Genomic DNA, 19,050 nt, shown 5'->3' with positions numbered 1-19,050 from the left:
CAAAATTTTAGCATTCAAGTAAGAAACATGATTCGCCTATTTATTGGATATAGTTAATTTATTGTAATAATGATTTTGAAGGGATGACATAGAAAATAGACAGTTTGAACCATCGGTGCAACATGCAGATTGAGAAGGATAGCCGAAAAGATTAAATAAACCAAATGAAAGCATTCCCTCTAAATTCTTCAAGCGTTACAATTTGCAGTTGCACCCCTAAAAAACATGATTGGTTAGGTGAAGAGTTCAATTATCTTCCATTTATAAACCTATTTAATGTATACATTTTAAAGTCGTAGTTATGAGAATCTAAGAACTTTTCAAAGCACCAACCACAAATGAGACCTTCACTAGAACACATCTAACTCGGACGGCAATGAATTTCATACAATATTGTTGGCTGTTTAATTTCATGGTTTGCCTGTTCAACCTCACTGTTTTTCGTTGATAATACTATAATTTGAATTCGTTCATTAGAGTTTTAAACAGAGCCGGCTTTGAGGGTGTGCAAGTGACGCTACTACACAGGACTCTTCGTTCGGGAGGCCCACCATTTACGATTTTATTTTACATGTACGTAAAGTATATATATCTAAAGGTGCACTCAACAGTTTTATATTTCTATTTGTTTGCAACCCATCTCTATAAATTCCATTCTTTCCCTCATCACATTTGCAACTTCAATGGCTTCTCCACATCCATCACCTCTCTTTCGCTCTGCATCATCGACTACCTCGCGGTGGATGTGTCACGGCGGAGACCAAGGCGATCGATATGGGTCACGTCGAAAACCAAATAAAGAAGGAAGTATTTGAGAGAGTGATATGATCCATGGAGGTGGAAGTGAAGACTCGTGCCTTTGGGGTTTTGTGTTCTTGTTTTGCTGGAAAATGTGGGATGTTGGAATGGCTCAATCAAATAAAATCTCCCAAAGGATTGGGTCTTTTAATTTGATTGAGCCGTGCCAATATCACAACTGCATTTTAACTTTATCGCATTTTTTTTAAAGTAAGCAAATATATACAAATAGAATAGAACCAGTTATAAACAAAACAAAGTAGAATTAGAAGCTGTACTATGGAGTACATGAAAGGCGTACAAAGACTTGGAAAGAGACTTTAAGAAAAAATATGGAGTATTTAGAGCTAATGGAAGACTTGGTGCAAAACTAAGCGCAGTGACGTTCTAAGATTCATACAACTCACCCTACTTAGTGGGATAAGGCTTTATTGTTTTTTGTTGTTGTCGTACACACACAAGTTGATGCCCTTCTATTGTATGTTTAGTGTCGGGTTTATTGGATGTTTAGTGTCATTTGAGAAATATTTTTGATTAAAAGTTTATAACCGATTCTGTTTTTGCAGCTTTCCTTGTTTCTAATTAGTATACAAACACACATACACTCATACATAGTACAACATATACGTATATATAATCATAACTGAGAGAAATCTTGTTTTATATCAGAAATACACCAAACATGATCAACGCACCTTCCCATTCATACTTTTCTGTATTTTCTTGAAAAATAATCTCGCACAGAATATAAATGCCAGGATCATCAACCGTTTATAAATCCTTTTGCATATCGCATGAAAGCGTGCTATGCAGAAAAGAAACCACCCAACTGCAATTAAATTACGGCCATACAGGCCGATCATCGATCACCGACTGTAAAACCGAAATGTATAAACAGTTACTGTACTAAAACAAAAGAGATTCAAGGGAAGAGCAGCAGGCAACATCTAATGCTCCAATGGTGCTGGTGCTGGAGTATATGACAGCACAAGATAAATGGTGCAGTAGACATGCAGAGTGCAACGAGCATCACTATCTTTCTGAGCTTCCCCGGTCAACCTCAAAGAGCCACGTGCAATTTCTCCCCCGCAAAATATTCCTGCCAACGGAACCCTGGAGAAGTTCTCCACAAAAGGAGAGCCATCAACATTGGCGCGTCCAAAGAATGGCTCACCACGGCCACAACAAGCGAACAGAAAACCCCCAAATACTTCGCTCATGTGACTTCGATGTTTTTTAGTTTCATTGACCTTCAATTTTTTCAGGCTTGAAGAGATGTTGTTACATGACGCTAATGCAGTTTCGGGGTCTGAACGATAGAAGTTGAAGTAATCACCAGTTTTTATGCCAACGCCACTGACATAAAGGTACTGATCATCTCCTCTGCAGAATAGCATCATGTTAATAGTTAAATCAAAATCATAAATGATTTATCAAATCATCAAACATACTTCAATCAACTATCCATGCGGAAATGTGCAGGAAATACATTTTCATCCCAAGATGAAAAAAGGTTATAAAAGGATATAAAGAAGTATATTTCCGATCAATTAGTTCATTTCATCCATTGAGATCTATTACTAGTTTCCTAGAAATCAATCACTTTACCACCACCAGGAATTTATAGTCATTGCCCACAATAGTATTTCTACGTTTAGGTTAGACGTAGAGGCTCCATTTCTGAATGGTTCAGATGGAGCATAATAAGAAAAAAGCATGTGTGTGTGTGTGTACATATATATAAGAACAATTCTGAAGCCCATTAAACGATGGTCATTACTGAAAATAGTTGTGGCATTATACATGTTATTGCCAGTGACCCGAGACCACACGAGAACACAGATTGGTCTCAGCAAGTTCTCAGCAAAGGCAGATGCACATGGGATATATAATATATGAAGAATAAGATCGTAGTACCGCCTCCAAATTAAGGTCTTTTACTTTACATTCTTAAATTGGTTTTCCAGCTATGATCCTGTACTAACCACAATTTGATAAGTGGAAAACAAACAGTAACAACAGTGAAGTGGCAGATGGAGCGAGGAGTTTGACAGGGATGAGCAGACGAACCACAAATCGAAGTGTAGGACGCAGAGAAGGATGTTCTTGTTTTAAAGAATTTCATATTTCTTCATTACAGGAACATATGCAGCAACAATTAGACAATACTAGCCAATTAAAAAAGTAGTCCTGAGTATTACCCTACAACTCCATGGTATTCCAAGGACGTGATCCACCTTGGCTTCTCTGACCCAATAGAGATTTTTCTATGTTTCGTAACCCCAATGTACAGATCCGAAGAATCTACGTGATTTGCTAACTGTCAAATATTCATTTGAAAAACAAACACAAGCACTTGTAAGAAGCATGATAGTTCCAAAATAATCAGATTTCTTAAACATAACTCACTTGTAATATATCTAATTCACTAGACTAACGTAAAACAACGCTTCAAGTCAACTGGCACTTTCAGCAGACTTTTGAAATGCACCACATGGAAAATTTAACTGTAAGTTTTACCTCATTGTTGATATCATCGAGAATTTGTTGACCGTCCAGAATTTCTGGGTGTCCCTCTTTTCTAGCAGTAAGCCAAGTAGAACGCTCACAGTTATTCACTTTGACAGAAACAGCCTTGTGCCGGGAACCGACTGTGGACACTCCATTTGATAATGCAATTTGGAATTGAATGTCTCCAATACCTTTTCATTTATACAAAACCGAATAAGTGCCTAACAAAACACATTGGGTAGTTTGACATGATAACTTTACAGAACAAGAAAGCCACCATAGATATGTTGTTAGAGTAAGAAGGAAGCAAATAAGTTACAAGGAAAAAACAGAAGCAAATGTGTATCCTTACGAGTGCCTAATGAGGCATACGATATATCTGAAAGTGCACTCATAAAATAAGAAAAAATTTGGAAAAAGCTATGCATGAAAGAGCGATGAAAAATCTTCACTTGTGAAAATTAAAGATCAGCATGCATCTCTCAAATATGAGAACCCTTAAAAGTTATTCAATTTTGATAAAACATGGTTCCAAAATTTGGAGATATACTGTAATTGAAAGTTTGAAACCGAAAGAAATTTTAGAAAGCATGAAAGCATTAAACATGTTTACCTAGGAAAAAAACATTAAACACGAAAAGGACTAGTTCACAAATGAATACATCTTGATGTGTTTCAAATCTTCTAGGGAGATTGCAAAGTAGACTGCATCTGAAGTGGCTCTGATATTGGAAGGCCCTATTGAGAAGTGATATGTGCCTTTTATTTCTTTCTTTACTTTGTATCTGACACTTCTGAAGGCATGCAAGTAGCTATTTGAACAGAAACCTATGCTGGAAACAAGGGAAAAACGATGCTGTATAAATGAATAAACCAAATACTTACCATGTGGTTTGTCTTTATCCTTGGCAAATATAAGACCAACAGCATCGGTAAAGTATTTTGCATTCCCACAGACATTTCTAGACTCGTTCTCACTTCTATATAAAAAGCGACATCTCTCATCACCCACAATGACAGTTTCCGTAGGCATAGCATAATCTGCAACAAATTGAGACATTGAGATATAATCAACAAAAATTGAGTCCCAGCATGAGCATGCAACATAAAAGTTTATCACAACACATAATCTGAAAGCAGCAGCTTATCTCCCTAATGTTTCGAGCGGTAAATAAATGATTCTTGTTTTTATTTATTATGTCCTCAGGACTCACTACTCACCCAATGCATCAACAATCGGTTTCATGTCACGGAGCCCATCCTGTACCATTAATCATTTACATGTTAGCAATGCGGCAAAGGGAAGCTACATCTGATTGAAAGAAAGAAAGAAGGAGTGAAATAAAGAGGCAATAAAGTATGAGGACAGCCACTCACTCCAAACATCATAATTCCAACCGGGGACGTGCAATCTGAAACAGAGGCTGTGTAATCCTTAATATCCATGATGAATTTATCAAGCAAGACTTCTCGAGGATCCTGATATCATTAGAAACTATTTATGTGTCAAGAAAATCCATTATTCAAACTGCAGAAAGAGCTTGAAAGATTCTACAAATTCCCAAAAACGACAATAAAAACCAAACACTGTGCCCTAAGTTTCCCTCATTTGAAATTCACCGCTGTGGAATTCTTAAAGAAATCAGATTTGTAGTTATACTGTAAAATTTGGCACCTTTATTGTTCGTAACAGCGGGATGGCATCAACTTTCAATCCTGGCACAAAGCCAACAGTCAAAAGGATGCCGTAGTTCGCATCCTTTGCTGGTATAGAGCAATCTTCATCACGTCCATCACCACAAACCTCTCCCCACTTAACCTAAACAATCACATTTCATCTGAAATCAGTAAAGACTTAATCTTGCTGCAAACTAACGAACAAAAACCCGGCAAACCCGAAAAACGCAACCACGAAACCTCTTTGAATTCATGGGTAAGAGCATCTCTTCCAAATATTCCACTTGAAGTAGAAATGATGAATGGAATACTGGACCCCAATTTTTTCGATATCTGCAATTTCAAACATAGAACAAAATAAAAATCCATAATTTGCTTCTCTTAATTCAAATGTATCCAATCATATACTAATTAGGATTAAGGGGTTTATAAGAGCAGGAACACATACAAGCTTGGAAATGTCATACAATCCAAACCCACTTCCAATATTAGCTATGTTTGTACCATACTTGACCAATCCCGAAACTACCGAGCACCGGCCAACGCTATACTGTCAAGGACCCAGAAGAGTTCCCCTCAAACCAGGAGGCCAATCACTACTCGACACGTGTCAAGATTAGAAGCCAATCAGAGCGCAGCACGTGTCGACATCAAGAACCAATCATAACATGACACATGTCAATGTGACAAAGCTACAAGTTTTTCTATAAATAGGGGTCATTCCCCCACAATATTGCCTAATGCCATTTTGTGTTAAATCATTCACAAGAACTCACTAAATTGAGAGCTTGATCCTTTGTACTTGTGTAAGCCCTTCACTACTAATAAGAACTCCTCTACTCCGTGGACGTAGCCAATCTGGGTGAACCACGTACATCCTGTGTTTGCTTCTCTGTCTCTATTCATTTACGTACTTATCCTCACTAGTGACTGAAGCAACCAAGCAACCAAGCGAAGGTCACAAAACCTGACACTTTCTGTTGTACCAAAGTCTTCGCTGATTTTGTGCATCAACATTTGGCGCCGTCTGTGGGAAACGACACTTATTCCTACTCTCTTCAGCTGTGTCAAGCTGGTTTCTATCATTCGTACACTTTCTTTTGACCAGGCATCCCTCTCCAACATGGGAAGCGAAGGAAGCCACAGCACACAGAATGACACCCCCCTTGCACATAGTGCGAAACAACGAAAGAAGGAAGGAAAACGAGTTCTTCTTCAAGCTAAAGTCGATGAGTTGGAAGCTCAGAACAACAAGATAGCAATGAGGAATGAGGTCCTCCAGGAGCAATATGAGAAGCTCTTCGAGACACTCCACGAAGCTAGGCAAGCTCAGACACGCGAGCTTGTTGCCCCCGTGGAAGTCAACCATCAACTGGGTGCCCTCCAACATGGAGGGTCACATGCATTCGACATAGATATCCCTGATAGGGAACAGATTACCCCTCGACTTGATAATCAACATGAGGCTTCTCTTAACCCAGTTGCTTCGACCCGAACCATGAGAAGTGGAGGGAGACACCTCTTTGCTGAAGGGGCAGAAGGATCGAAAGCCGTCTTTCGCGATTGTCGGGATTTCCTGAAGCAGCGTCGAGAGAATTCCATCCATATAAGCTCAAAGATTAATGACCCAAGGATTTCTGAGAGACTCGGTCCCCTGCCACGGCCCAAGCCGGCCACCAATTTGGGGAAGGGGCAACAAGTCCTAGAGAGACATGAGGGTACAGGGGACTCAGAGGTGTTCCGACAGACATACCCTGGAAGCCAGTACAGCGAGTCCAGGGAAAAATCACATGCCCTTGATCAAACCTTCCTAATTCCAATAGGAGATGGAGATTTACGAAAGAAAGCTCCAGTGACACATAACTCCGCTCAGGACCCCCTTGTCCTACAACTTCTTGAGGAAGTAAACAAGTTGAAGGCTGAACGTCAGGCTGAAATACCTGACTGGAACCAACCCAGGCCTGGCCCTCTTACAAGGAGGATCCTCAACACCCCCCTTCAAGCAAAGACAAAGCAAAAGCTTGGCTTGCAACTTTATACTGGAAAAGAGGACCCGATTGAGCACCTTAACCTCTTTGAGTCCACCATGGCATACTGGATGCACACCGACGAAGAGCGATGTCTTCTCTTCCCCTCCACCCTCTCTAGTGGAGCTCTAAATTGGTATTGTCGTCTTACACCTGAGACGATAGACTCATTTGAGGAATTGAGGAAACTATTTGTTTCCCAACACATTTTCCAAACCGATCGCTTGCACTCTGCAGATGACTTGTACACTATCCGCCAGAAGCCAGACGAGTCATTACGTATGTATGCTGGCCGCTTCAGCCATGAATACTCCCGGTGTGCCGAGGCAGACGACAAGACTGCCCTCAAAGCCTTCACGGCAGGCCTACGTGATTGTTTCTTTAAATACATGATCAATGCCAATACTTGGAAGACTTACTCTGAGGTGATGGCGCAGGCTTATAACCATGCCTCCGCCGAGGTAAAGACATATCAGGAGAAACCCCCTACAACCATCCTTTATCAACAAGTGGGAGGTGGAAGCCAGACTCACATAAATGAGAAGACCTCGACTTTCCAAACAGCAGTGGCACCTCCCCATGCCTTGCATAATGCTTCACCGAATCAACAGACATATCAATTTCAAGGCAAGAGGAAGGATTTCCATCCTCACCACTCTCCTTTCAGTAAAAAGAGTAAGGGACACTATCCCGATAACCAAGGGTATCGCCACAATAACGCTCGCCCCCAGGCAGTCAATGCAGTGGGTCAAACCCGCGTCAAGATACCCCCTACCCCAAGGTATGAGACATACACGCCCTTGAATGCCACATGCGCGGCCATTTACCCCAGCATAGCTCACCTGATACCAAAGCCAAAGCCGAGGCACCCAGATTACACGCCCCCGAATAACGCGGGCATGTTTTGTTGTTACCATGAGCATAACGGCCATGATAGCGAGAAATGTATCATCCTCCGTGATCGTATTGAAGCTTTGGCACGAGAAGGAAAAATTGATCAATTCCTCCTTCACCCTCAAAGGGATAACCGTAACCAACGCCAGGTGAATGTCATATATTCCATAAGCGGCGACACACCCATATCTGAATCTTCCAATAGGGCCATGAAAAACAGTGAACGAATTCTGAGGCCTGGTCACCAAGTGTTTCACGTGGAAGACATCAGGGGAGGGAAGTATCAAAAGCCTAACTGGGATCCGATATGTTTCTACCCTGAGGAAGAAAGAGGCATCATCTACCCTCATAACGACCCATTGATCGTGGAGGCTCACATAGCCAACTTTGATGTTCGACGAATCCTCGTAGACACAGGGGCTTCGGTCAATATCATGTTTGCCGAAGCTTTCAGGGCACTCAGTGTAGCTGAACACTTGCTCGATCGCTCGATTTCTCCTCTGATAAGCTTCTCCGGTGATATCGTGCAACCCTTAGGGAGCATACATTTACCCTTTACTATTGGTACAGGCCCTTACACGGCTACCATTACCACTAACTTCCTAGTGGTTGACTGCCCAACGGCATACAATGTCATCTTTGGGCGCACAGGCATCAATGATCTCAAGGCTATGGTATCCACGCATATGCTGTTGATGAAATTTCCAACCCCTCATGGCAACAGCTACATCAGAGGAGATCAGCTTAGTGCACGATCATGTTACAACACTTCAGTTAAGCAACAACACTTGCCCGGACCCAAGGAAACCCTGTCTGTACATGACCAAGTCACAAAGACCAGCCTAGATGAAGCGAGCTTGGATCTTCCTGATAGCAACAATCAACCCGATGATCCTCGAGATGACTCTTTCACCCAGCAAGCCCAACCTGCTGAAGAGTTGGAGAAGGTACCTATCTCAAGAGATCATCCAGACCGCATGGTGAATATTGGCACCACATTGTCACCACCCCTTCGGTTAGCATTAATATCTTTTTTGAAAGAGAACACTGAAGTCTTCGCCTGGTCATACGAGGACATGACAGGCATCTCTCCCAATGTCATCTGTCATCGTTTGAGTATTGACCCCAAGATCAAGCCGGTGAGACAGAAGCGAAGATCTTATGACGCTGAACGATACGAGGCAATGAAAGCAGAAGTTGAAAAACTCAAAGGCATAGGCTTTGTCCGCGAAGTCAATTACCCGACATGGGTAGCAAATGTGGTCCTTGTTAGGAAAAATCCGACCAAAGAAAGTCTTTCGCTTCAAAAGGTCTTGTGGAGGATGTGTGTTGACTACACCGACCTAAACAAAGGGTGTCCGAAAGATAGTTTCCCTCTTCCTCTTATTGACAGGCTTATAGACTCTACGGCCGAGTGTGAACTCCTGAGCTTCATGGATGCTTACTCAGGATACAACCAAATCCTCATGAACCCTTCGGATCAAGAACACACAACCTTCACTACCGACAGAGGACTATACTGCTATAAAGTCATGCCTTTCGGCCTAAAGAATGCAGGAGCGACTTATCAGAGACTAGTCAACTCAATGTTCGCCGAGCAGATTGGGAAGAGCATGGAAGTTTACGTTGATGATATGTTAGTCAAGAGCAAACATGCTGACCAACACATCACCAACCTATTTGAAACTTTCACTATTTTGAAGAGGTATCGAATGAGGTTAAACCCCAACAAATGTGCCTTCGGCGTAGGCTCTGGCAAATTCTTAGGTTTCATGATTAGCCAACGAGGCATTAAAGCTAATCCCGAGAAGATCAAAGCAATCCTCGACATGAAGGAACCGGTAACTTCAAAGGACATCCAGAGCCTTACTGGCAAGGTGGCAGCCTTAACCAGGTTCATCTCTAAGGCCACAGACAGATGTGCTCCTTTCTTCAAAGCACTCAAGGGAAATAAGAAGTACATTACATGGACGGAGGAATGTGCCAAGGCATTCAGGAACCTCAAAGAGTACATGAGTAAAGCCCCTCTGCTCTCCAAACCAGAAGTTGGTGACACTTTCATCATCTATCTATCGGTTTCGGCTTCAGCAGTCAGTTCTGTTCTTATTCGAATGGACAGTGGTGTCGAACGGCCCGTCTACTACGCTAGCAAGGCCCTACAAGATGCGGAGACACGATACTCCAACATTGAGAAATTAGCTCTAGCATTGGTCATGTCTGCTCGAAAACTCCGTCCTTACTTTCAAGCGCACTCTATCATCGTGCTTACCAATTATCCTCTTCGACAGATACTCCAAAGTCCTGACACTTCAGGGCGAATGATCAAATGGGCAATAGCGTTGGGTGAGTTTGACATCTCCTACCAACCAAAGCCAGCTGAGAAGGGCCAAGCAGTGGCAGACTTCATTGCCGACTTCACATATCCGGTTGACATTGCTTCTACACCTGAAGCAGTGGCTTCATTACCCCCGGAAGCTCAGAAGATAGAACCAACAACCCCAGCATGGAGTCTGTATGTTGATGGCTCATCCAACCAACAGGGCTGTGGAGCGGGACTAGTCTTGACTACGCCCGACAAAGTAGCAATGGAGTATGCTCTTCGTTTCAAATTCAAGGCATCAAACAATGAGGCCGAGTATGAAGCCCTTCTAGCAGGATTACGTTTGGCCAAACACCTCGGGGTTAAACAAATTGATATTTTCAGTGACTCCCAATTAGTGGTCAACCAGGTTACCAACAACTTTGATGCTAAGGACAGCTCCATGGCAGCATATCTTGCGCAAACACAACTTTTGCTCAAGCACTTCCACTACCAGATCACCCAAGTTCCTCGAGCGGCAAACAGTCATGCAGACGCCCTGGCTCGCCTCGCCTCAGCTGTGGAAGACAAGATTGGAAGAAAAATTCATGTCGAACTGTTGGCAACACCAAGCACCATGGCCGCAGAAGTATGCAACTTACAACAGGGGGATAGTTGGATCACCCCGATCTATAATTTCCTTGCTCATGGCACCCTCCCAAATGATAAAGTCCAGGCTAAGCAAATTCGATACAAGTCTACCCGCTACCTGATCCTCAATGATCAACTCTATAAGCGAGGTTTTAGCCTGCCATACTTAAGGTGTCTTACGCCTGCCGAGGCGGAAATCGTCCTTCGGGAAATACATGAGGGAGTCTGTGGAGATCATGCTGGATCTCGGTCCCTAGCACACAAGACTTTTCGCCAAGGATATTACTGGCCAACACTCCACCAGGATGCCATCAAAGTATCCCGCTCATGTGACAAATGTCAACGATATGCGACTATTCCTCATTCCCCTCCAGAGCCTCTTACTCCTATGATCAACCCTTGGCCCTTCGCCCAGTGGGGACTTGATTTGATCGGCCCAATGCCGGCAGGGAAGGGCAAAGTCTGTTACGCAGTCGTTGCAGTGGACTACTTCACAAAGTGGGCCGAAGTAGAACCCTTGGCAACCATTACTGAGGCAAAGATAGAAGACTTCGTGTGGAAGAACATCCTTTGTAGATTCGGCATTCCCAATGCGATAGTCACTGACAATGGGCGACAGTTCGACAACAAGAAGTTCAGGTTGTTCTGCTCTAAGTTCAACATCAACTTATGCTTTGCCTCTCCAGCTCATCCCCAGTCTAATGGACAAGTTGAGGCCATCAACAAAATAATCAAGCGCACTTTGAAAACCAGCTTGGACAAAGCTAAAGGCTGTTGGCCAGAATTTGTACCCCAAGTTCTTTGGTCATATCGCACTTCATATCGGACTTCAACAGGAGAAACTCCATTCTCACTTGCCTTTGGCACAGAGGCGGTTGTCCCTGTTGAGCTCGAGCAAGCAACATTCCGAGTCCAGAACTACATTCAAAGTGAAAATGACAAACAACTCACCCTCAACTTGGATTTAGTCGAGGAACACAGAAACCAAGCTCACTTGAGGAATGTCGCCTACAAGCAGCGCATCTCCAACTATTATGACTCTAGGGTCAAGCCTCGTTCTTTCAAAATAGGAGACTGGGTCTTAAAGAAAAGATTACTCTGCGACAGAGTCCCGAGTGAAGGCACACTTAGTCCAAACTGGGATGGACCGTATGAAGTCATTGGCATCAGTCGCCCTGGCTCTTACACACTTAGAAGCTCTGATGGCAAGACCCTTGGCCATCCATGGAACGCTGATCACTTGAAGTACTACTACAAATAGACTCACGATGTACAAGTGTTGAGCTATAGCCGTTCGGCATCCTATGTAATGAAGGCCATTTGGCAATGAATTCAATACAGAGGTAATTTAGCCAACTCAGCCCTCACTCTTTTACATTCATAGCAAGCGATGCCAGAACCCTTCTCAATCAGAAAGCAATCCGTCTTCCACAGTCACTACAAAACAAGCAAATGAAGACCGTGTCAAGCGCCAAAAAAAAAAAAAAAAAAAAAAAAGCTTCATCCAAAAAGCTTCACCTAAAAAGCTTCACCCAAAAAAAAAAACTTCACCCGAAAAGCTTCACTTAAAAAAGCTTCACCTAGAAAGCTTCATCTACAAAGCTTCACCATCAAAGCTTCACCTAGAAAGCTTCATCTACAAAGCTTCATCTACAAAGCTTCACCTAGAAAGCTTCAACACAAAACCTTGCTCCAAATAAACAAATTTTGTTCACAAAACCCAAGATGCCCTTGAACTTGTACAAAAACACTTGGGTAAACATAAACATTTTTTGTTTTACACCCACAAGGGCCCAAAATTTTCCTTCTTATTTATTCACTTATATATGTTCCCAAACATATTATAATAGATCCAACAACAAGCCAAAGTCCCAAGTTTCATAATGGACAAACGTACAAGCAATTCATCAATAATGAAGGTGCTACAAAAATTGGAATCTGCCCCAAAATAGAAATCCAACCCAAGAGACTTTTTCTCTCTCTCCCTCTTCCGCCTCCTTTCATCTATCAAATTTCTGCAACCTCTGCTCTTCTCCAATGGAGCTGAATTTTGGACACCCTATAGTTCTTGAGCATATGAACAACTTTCAAGAAGGAACCATTTCTGTTTGAGCGACGGAAATTAAAGTGTTGAAGCTCCAAACATGATAGTCGGCTTCTTGCAGATTTCGAAGCTGTTGTGATGTTTCGAAGATCTGGAAATATTTAACCGTTAGTTCATCCTGAATTTTTGATATGTTATGACAGAGTCGATGAGGAACAACTTCAATGAAGAAAGCATACCGATCTGAACAAGAGAAAATGGAGTTTCGAAGCTCACAACAAATCTGACGGGTTGACAGAAAAATAATAACCAGTCATTCATCATACCTGGATTTCTGGAGTCATACTGCTCCGAGGGATCTCAAATTTGGATATGTTGTAGTTCACAAGCTGAGGAACAACTTCAATGAAGAAAGCATGCTGATCTGAGCAAGAGAAAATAGAGTTTCAAAGCTCACAACAAATCTGACGGGTTGACAGACAAATGATAAACAGTCACTCATCATACCTGGATTTCTGGAGTTATACTGCTCCGAGGGACCTCAAATTTGGATATGTTGTAGTTCACAAGTTAGGGAACAACTTCTATGAAGAAAGTATGTTGATCTGAACAAGAGAAAATGGAGTTTCGAAGCTCACAACAAGTCTGACGGATTAACAGAACATTGATGAACAGTTACTCATCATACTTGAATTTCTGAAGTTGTACTACTCCGATGGATCTCAAATTTGGATATGTTGTAGTTCACAAGATAAGGAAAAACTTTCATGAAGACGACTTTGCAATCTGAGCTATAGAGAAAGGTGTTATCTTGCATCCACTCAGGCTGATTAGTGGAAACGAAAAGCAATTCCACCAAAGAAAAGATGAAAAGGAGAGAAAAGCTACTAATTGCACTTGATCTTGTCTAGTCAATAGCATGCAGCATCAAACACACAAAAGTTGGAAATATTTTTAGATAAAGCATATAGGAATGTGTGACATCGAAACAAGAATTCGTTACTTTGACAAATTAGTAACACGCGAGACACCTCATTCGGCAACTCTCTTCGCCTGAAGACTTGGGGGACTCCCACCATATGCTACTGCACCTTGATACTCGGCAGTCTCACAACCACTCAGTGACTTGGATTTTTCAAGTCTCCAACCGAGAAGTTTTCCTCACTCGGGAAATTAAGGGAACACTACCTCAAACTACATGCTTCACTCACAAAGCTTCAACAATACAGGTTTCAACAAAAGCAAAAATTCAAAGAACTTTATGAAGAAGGCTTTGGTGTATTTAACACAATATGTTGAAATGAAGCAAAGCTTATTTATTAATATTTTCGATAAGCCACAAATATGTACATATACATGAGTCAAAATAAACAAACAAAAGGGAGCCTTCACAAAGGTTGCTTAGGGGAAGTCTCAGCAGTCAGTAGAGCCCCAGAAAGAGAAAGCACCGGATGGTGGTTATCCGGAGCCTCAGTACTTGACAAAACCCAGGAAGGATGAGGCATTGGAGGTTCATCATTTGAAGCTTCATTACCAGGTACAACCCTAGAGGACGAAGGCAATAAATGCCTTTGGAACAAACCCACAAACCGCTGATGATCAAGTAAAACCTTACCATCAGATTCCTTCATCTGGTCAAGCTTCCTCTTCATGTTTGTAGCATAGTCATGGGCGAGCCGGTGCAACTGCTTATTCTCATGCTTGAGCCCTCTAATCTCCTGTTTGAGACTCATCACTTCAGCAGCCAATGATTCAACTTGGCGGGTTCTAGCAAATAGGCGTTGGGCCATATTAGACACAGAACCTGCACACTGAACACTAAGAGCCAGAGAGTCCTTAACAGCCAACTCATCAGACCGTTTGGAAAGTAGTCTATTATCTTTGGGAGTGAGAAGGTTCCTGGCCACCACTGCAGCGGTCATATCATTCTTCATCACAGAATCCCCAACGGTAAGAGGACCAGTAGTGGATATGAAGGATGGGCGCCATATGTTGTCTGGAGAAGGCGTGGCTGTCTCTTCTCCAAGGTTCAAGTCAAAACGACGGTCGGAGGGTCCAGACATTTTCAAATGTGTTGAAGAAGGAAGAGGTCAGACAAATCAAGATCTTAGAAGTGCAAGAAATGAGCTTCTACTGGTAGAGATTCAAGTGTGCTGTGGAACTTAATGCCAGCCTCTATAAAAATCTGCACTCGACGGAGCTTCAGAAATCGAAGAGGCGTTTGCTTTCTCAAAAGCTGGGCTGCTCAGAGACCACGAGGGCCGATCTCAGAAATCGAAGAGGCGTTTGCTTTCTCAAAAGCTGGGCTGCTCAGAGACCACGAGGGCCGATCTCAGAAATCGAAGAGGCGTTTGCTTTCTCAAAAGCTGGGCTGCTCAGAGACCACGAGGGCCGATCTCAGAAATCGAAGAAGCACCTGCTTTTTCAGCCTCGTCAGCACCTGTCACATGCACACTCAGCTTTGCGGAAATTACGGGCAATCTGTCGAAGATTTCTGGTGAAGTAGAAAGCACGTGAATCTTACTGTTCAATCACCGCTCTCCATATGCACCATCAACTCCTCGGGTACCACATATAACTTTGTCAAAGATCTCTGACAAAGTTTAGGCACGAGAATTTCGAAGTTCCAGCTACCCTACTATTACCCATAAGGGTAAAGGAACAGCACCACTGCTTGACAACTGGAAAGTCCCTATGTGTGTCGACCTCCGGGTTTTGCGGCAAGACAGGTTGGCAAGAACGTCCAACCTTTACTCACATTCGAGAAAAGACTCCCAACATAATTACTTTCTAAAAAACCGGAGTAGCACCGCTTTCCGAATCTCGAGAGTCAGATCCTCGACGGGATTGCTTGTTCGAAAACCGAAGAGGCACAACTCTCAGAACTTCGAGAGCCAGATTTCCTTAGATAAAGCTTGTCTGTAATCTTCACACGTAACATCAGCTTTCCAGATACCACATACCACTTTTTCAAAGTGCTCTGACAAAATTAAAACACGTGAAGCTGGCAGCTTCCACTACATTGCTGTGACCAAGAAGGGTAAAGGAATAGCATTACTACTTGTTATTGGGAAATCCCTATATACATTGACCTCCCTCCTCAACGGACAGGCAAACCTGCAAAAATGCTCAACCCTTTCTCGCATTCGAAAAGGCACCCTCAACATAACCTCTCGAAATACTCAGCTTTATTTCCCCCCGATAATACCTCAGCAAATAAGCCACACCAAGAACAAGAGTATCTCATATCATCAGGATCGAAAGCAAGAGTATCCCATATCATGCTTTCTCCCTGTCTTTGTCTTTGTCCTTGTCCACACCTGCAGGACAAGGAGAAAGAGAGCAGTCAGTCGGAACCTGAAATCAAACCTCCAATTTGGAACTGACTGCCTGGAGCCTTTGCCTGGTTGCTTACTTAGCATTGCTCTCGAGTACTCATCCTCAACTGCTGTCAAGGTCACGAATTCCACCGGCAAATACCTCATGACAGTTGATCAAAATATTGGCTCTTTACACTGAAGCTGCCAAGCGTGGATGAGTCACTATGAAGGAATGTTCTGAAGGACCATTTAAATGCAAAGGTTGCACACCACTTCTGCCATGCAAAAGATTGAAGCAGAAGGTTCAACGGTGAGCTAAAACAGATCACTACAGCACGACACCTTTCCATACCACATTCATTATTCCGTCAACAGCAAAAGTATCCCATATCATCAAGGTCGAACGTACTCTAGATTTGATGGACTTGTTTTGACCCTCAAATTTTTGAATCGGCCTTATACTCTGAAGGGCACCAGAAAACCCTCCAGCACAGTTCAAGAATAAGCCTGTGGAAAGTTACTTCTTCAAAAGCAAAAGTATCTCATATCATCTCTTATCCATTTGCTTCTCCTTATCCTGGCAGTTGAATGAGAGACAAGGAGAAGGAGAACAATCCACCGGAAGCCGAAGTCAAACCTCTGATCCTGGGTTGCTTACTTGGAAGTTTGACTGCTTACCTTGTCTGTCACCTCTTTCGGCAGATCTCCTAGCTCGGCGACTTGGGGGACTCCTACTATAGGGTTTGTATCACACTTGACTAAGCCCGAAACTACAACGAAGCTTCAAGTGAAATTGATACATTACCTTGTGCGTCAACATCAGCTAAATACACCATTCCCGGATGGAGGAAAGGTACTTCTAGAGAAGGGCAGATGAAGATCAGACCACACTTCGGTACTTAGAAGTTTCGTGATTACTCAAGGGATTGGATCTTGCAAGTCCCCAACCGAGGAGTTTCCCTCACTCGGGAACTTAGGGGAGCACTGTTTGTATCATACTTGACCAATCCCGAAACTACCGAGCACCGGCCAACGCTATACTGTCAAGGACCCAGAAGAGTTCCCCTCAAACCAGGAGGCCAATCACTACTCGACACGTGTCAAGATTAGAAGCCAATCAGAGCGCAGCACGTGTCGACATCAAGAACCAATCATAACATGACACATGTCAATGTGACAAAGCTACAAGTTTTTCTATAAATAGGGGTCATTCCCCCACAATATTGCCTAATGCCATTTTGTGTTAAATCATTCACAAGAACTCACTAAATTGAGAGCTTGATCCTTTGTACTTGTGTAAGCCCTTCACTACTAATAAGAACTCCTCTACTCCGTGGACGTAGCCAATCTGGGTGAACCACGTACATCCTGTGTTTGCTTCTCTGTCTCTATTCATTTACGTACTTATCCTCACTAGTGACTGAAGCAACCAAGCAACCAAGCGAAGGTCACAAAACCTGACACTTTCTGTTGTACCAAAGTCTTCGCTGATTTTGTGCATCAACAAGCTACAACAAAATGAGGCCGTATGGGCTCAGCTAGAACCTTCTCGATAACCTCCTTCACTGCAACCTATCAATTGCAACACAAAAATTGAGAAAATGTGCGACAAAATTTGAGCTTGTTATTTTCTCGGAGACCAAACAGGGGTCTAGACTCTAAACCAAACCTTAGGCGAGGGGTGGAGAGAGAGGGCGGAGGCGAGCTTCGGGCGAGTGAGGATTCGGCTGCAGATTTGGTTCCAGGATTTGCTAACGCACGCCGCTGATGCGAAGGATAAGGCGGGTAGGTGCGAGAGGATGTTGTGGAGAAGGTCGTCGTTTATCGGCGAAAACAACCCTGCCGCCGCCGTTTGGGGCCGTTTTGTGTCGGTTTTTATCGCCGCCGCCGACGACGATGCCCCGTCCATCGGACAGCTGCTTGTTTCGTAAAGATGCCGACTTTCAGAGTCTCAAGTCTCAAGTAATTGTAAAAGTCTGAAGCTTTGGTGTCTGCATGTTTTCTTCCATTTTGTTTGGTTGGAAAAATCGAACACATCCTTTGTTTGGTTGGAAAAATCGAACATAGCGGCAATTTTCTCACTTTATTTATTTTATTATTTTAACACCGTTGATATTTTACATTGATTGACGATCTTCTTCCTAAGGATTCGAAGATTCTCAAATCGTGTATGTTCATCGTATACCGTGCAGTCAGTTTTCGTCAGATAAAATTCATGCTTAATTTTAAATAAAAGTATTTAAAATAATTTATGACGCACGATATATGATAAACAGACATAATTTAAAAATCTTCAAAATTCTCACAAAAGAGGATCCGAAAAGAATTCATATTCTTTTACATTAATGTAAGAGAGAGAATCTGACTCTCAGACGGGTTGGTCAAAATCAACTTTATATACAGGAATGTGTTATTCACATACCTTATTTTACTTCTTATATATCTCTTGACAATTTATGTCTGTTGATCTTCTTCAATTCATCCGATCCGACGGCCGAAAATTAAAAAGGTGTGTGAAAAATAAAATAGGATGTATGAATAACACATCCCTCCCTATATATAACTAATATCACAAGCCAAATAAAGCTGATAATTTTTTCCTACAGAAATTGTCGGATATTTCAAAGCTAATTTACACAAGACGAATTATAAAAGCCTATGTGTTACAAACTGTTAGCCATAAAATTAAGCAAAAAATACACATCAAGTAATTGTACCACTTTTTCTTAAATTTGTAACGAACATCATAAACATAACACTACTAATTATCAACACAAGAAGCACTTCTTATTTGAATACAGAAGCCATAGTGAAATGCTTGCCCTAGAC

At 42.4% G+C, this 19,050-nt stretch overlaps 1 protein-coding gene and 1 long non-coding RNA gene across 5 annotated transcripts; both read right to left on the bottom strand.

The window, feature by feature from the left end:
* Positions 1–1,481: 1,481 nt before the first annotated feature.
* On the bottom strand, positions 1,482–18,253 carry LOC126625866 (F-box/LRR-repeat protein At5g63520-like). Of its 3 annotated transcripts, XM_050294977.1 has the most exons (11): positions 17,891–18,252; positions 17,733–17,793; positions 5,435–5,481; positions 5,227–5,319; positions 4,985–5,128; positions 4,687–4,788; positions 4,531–4,570; positions 4,195–4,350; positions 3,319–3,500; positions 3,000–3,118; positions 1,482–2,181 (listed from the first exon to the last, which is right to left on the bottom strand). In XM_050294977.1, exons 1-11 carry the CDS (start codon positions 18,128–18,130, stop codon positions 1,746–1,748), a joined length of 1,620 nt encoding a protein of 539 aa, XP_050150934.1. In that variant the 5' UTR covers positions 18,131–18,252; the 3' UTR covers positions 1,482–1,745. The 3 variants fall into 3 exon arrangements, with proteins under 3 accessions (XP_050150934.1, XP_050150935.1, XP_050150936.1); XM_050294978.1 differs by lacking the exon at positions 5,435–5,481 and having other exon boundaries at positions 17,767–17,793; XM_050294979.1 differs by lacking the exon at positions 3,000–3,118 and having other exon boundaries at positions 2,039–2,181; positions 17,891–18,253.
* LOC126625871 (uncharacterized) lies at positions 12,649–13,893 on the bottom strand. 2 transcript variants are annotated; one of them, XR_007624491.1, is made up of 3 exons: positions 13,409–13,893; positions 13,228–13,325; positions 13,111–13,144 (listed from the first exon to the last, which is right to left on the bottom strand). It is a non-coding gene; the product is annotated as an uncharacterized LOC126625871 (long non-coding RNA). The 2 variants fall into 2 exon arrangements; XR_007624490.1 differs by lacking the exon at positions 13,111–13,144 and adding an exon at positions 12,649–13,052 and having other exon boundaries at positions 13,228–13,893.
* Positions 18,254–19,050: the final 797 nt, after the last annotated feature.

This window comes from Malus sylvestris, chromosome 6, assembly GCF_916048215.2.
Source record: "Malus sylvestris chromosome 6, drMalSylv7.2, whole genome shotgun sequence".
Taxonomy (NCBI): Eukaryota; Viridiplantae; Streptophyta; class Magnoliopsida; order Rosales; family Rosaceae; genus Malus; species Malus sylvestris.
Note: the sequence above shows the minus strand (reverse complement) of the source record. Positions and strands in the feature narration are given on the sequence as shown.

Excerpts from the sequence above, each read along its gene's own strand:
- LOC126625866 (XM_050294977.1), bottom strand. The coding sequence starts at position 18,130 with ATGGACGGGGCATCGTCGTCGGCGGCGGCGATAAAAACCGACACAAAA. Across the intron at positions 17,794-17,890 it reads CTCTCCACCCCTCGCCTAAG|GTTGCAGTGAAGGAGGTTAT; the intron begins GTTTGGTTTAGA and ends TGCAATTGATAG. Across the intron at positions 2,182-2,999 it reads GAATACCATGGAGTTGTAGG|AGGAGATGATCAGTACCTTT; the intron begins GTAATACTCAGG and ends GCTATTCTGCAG.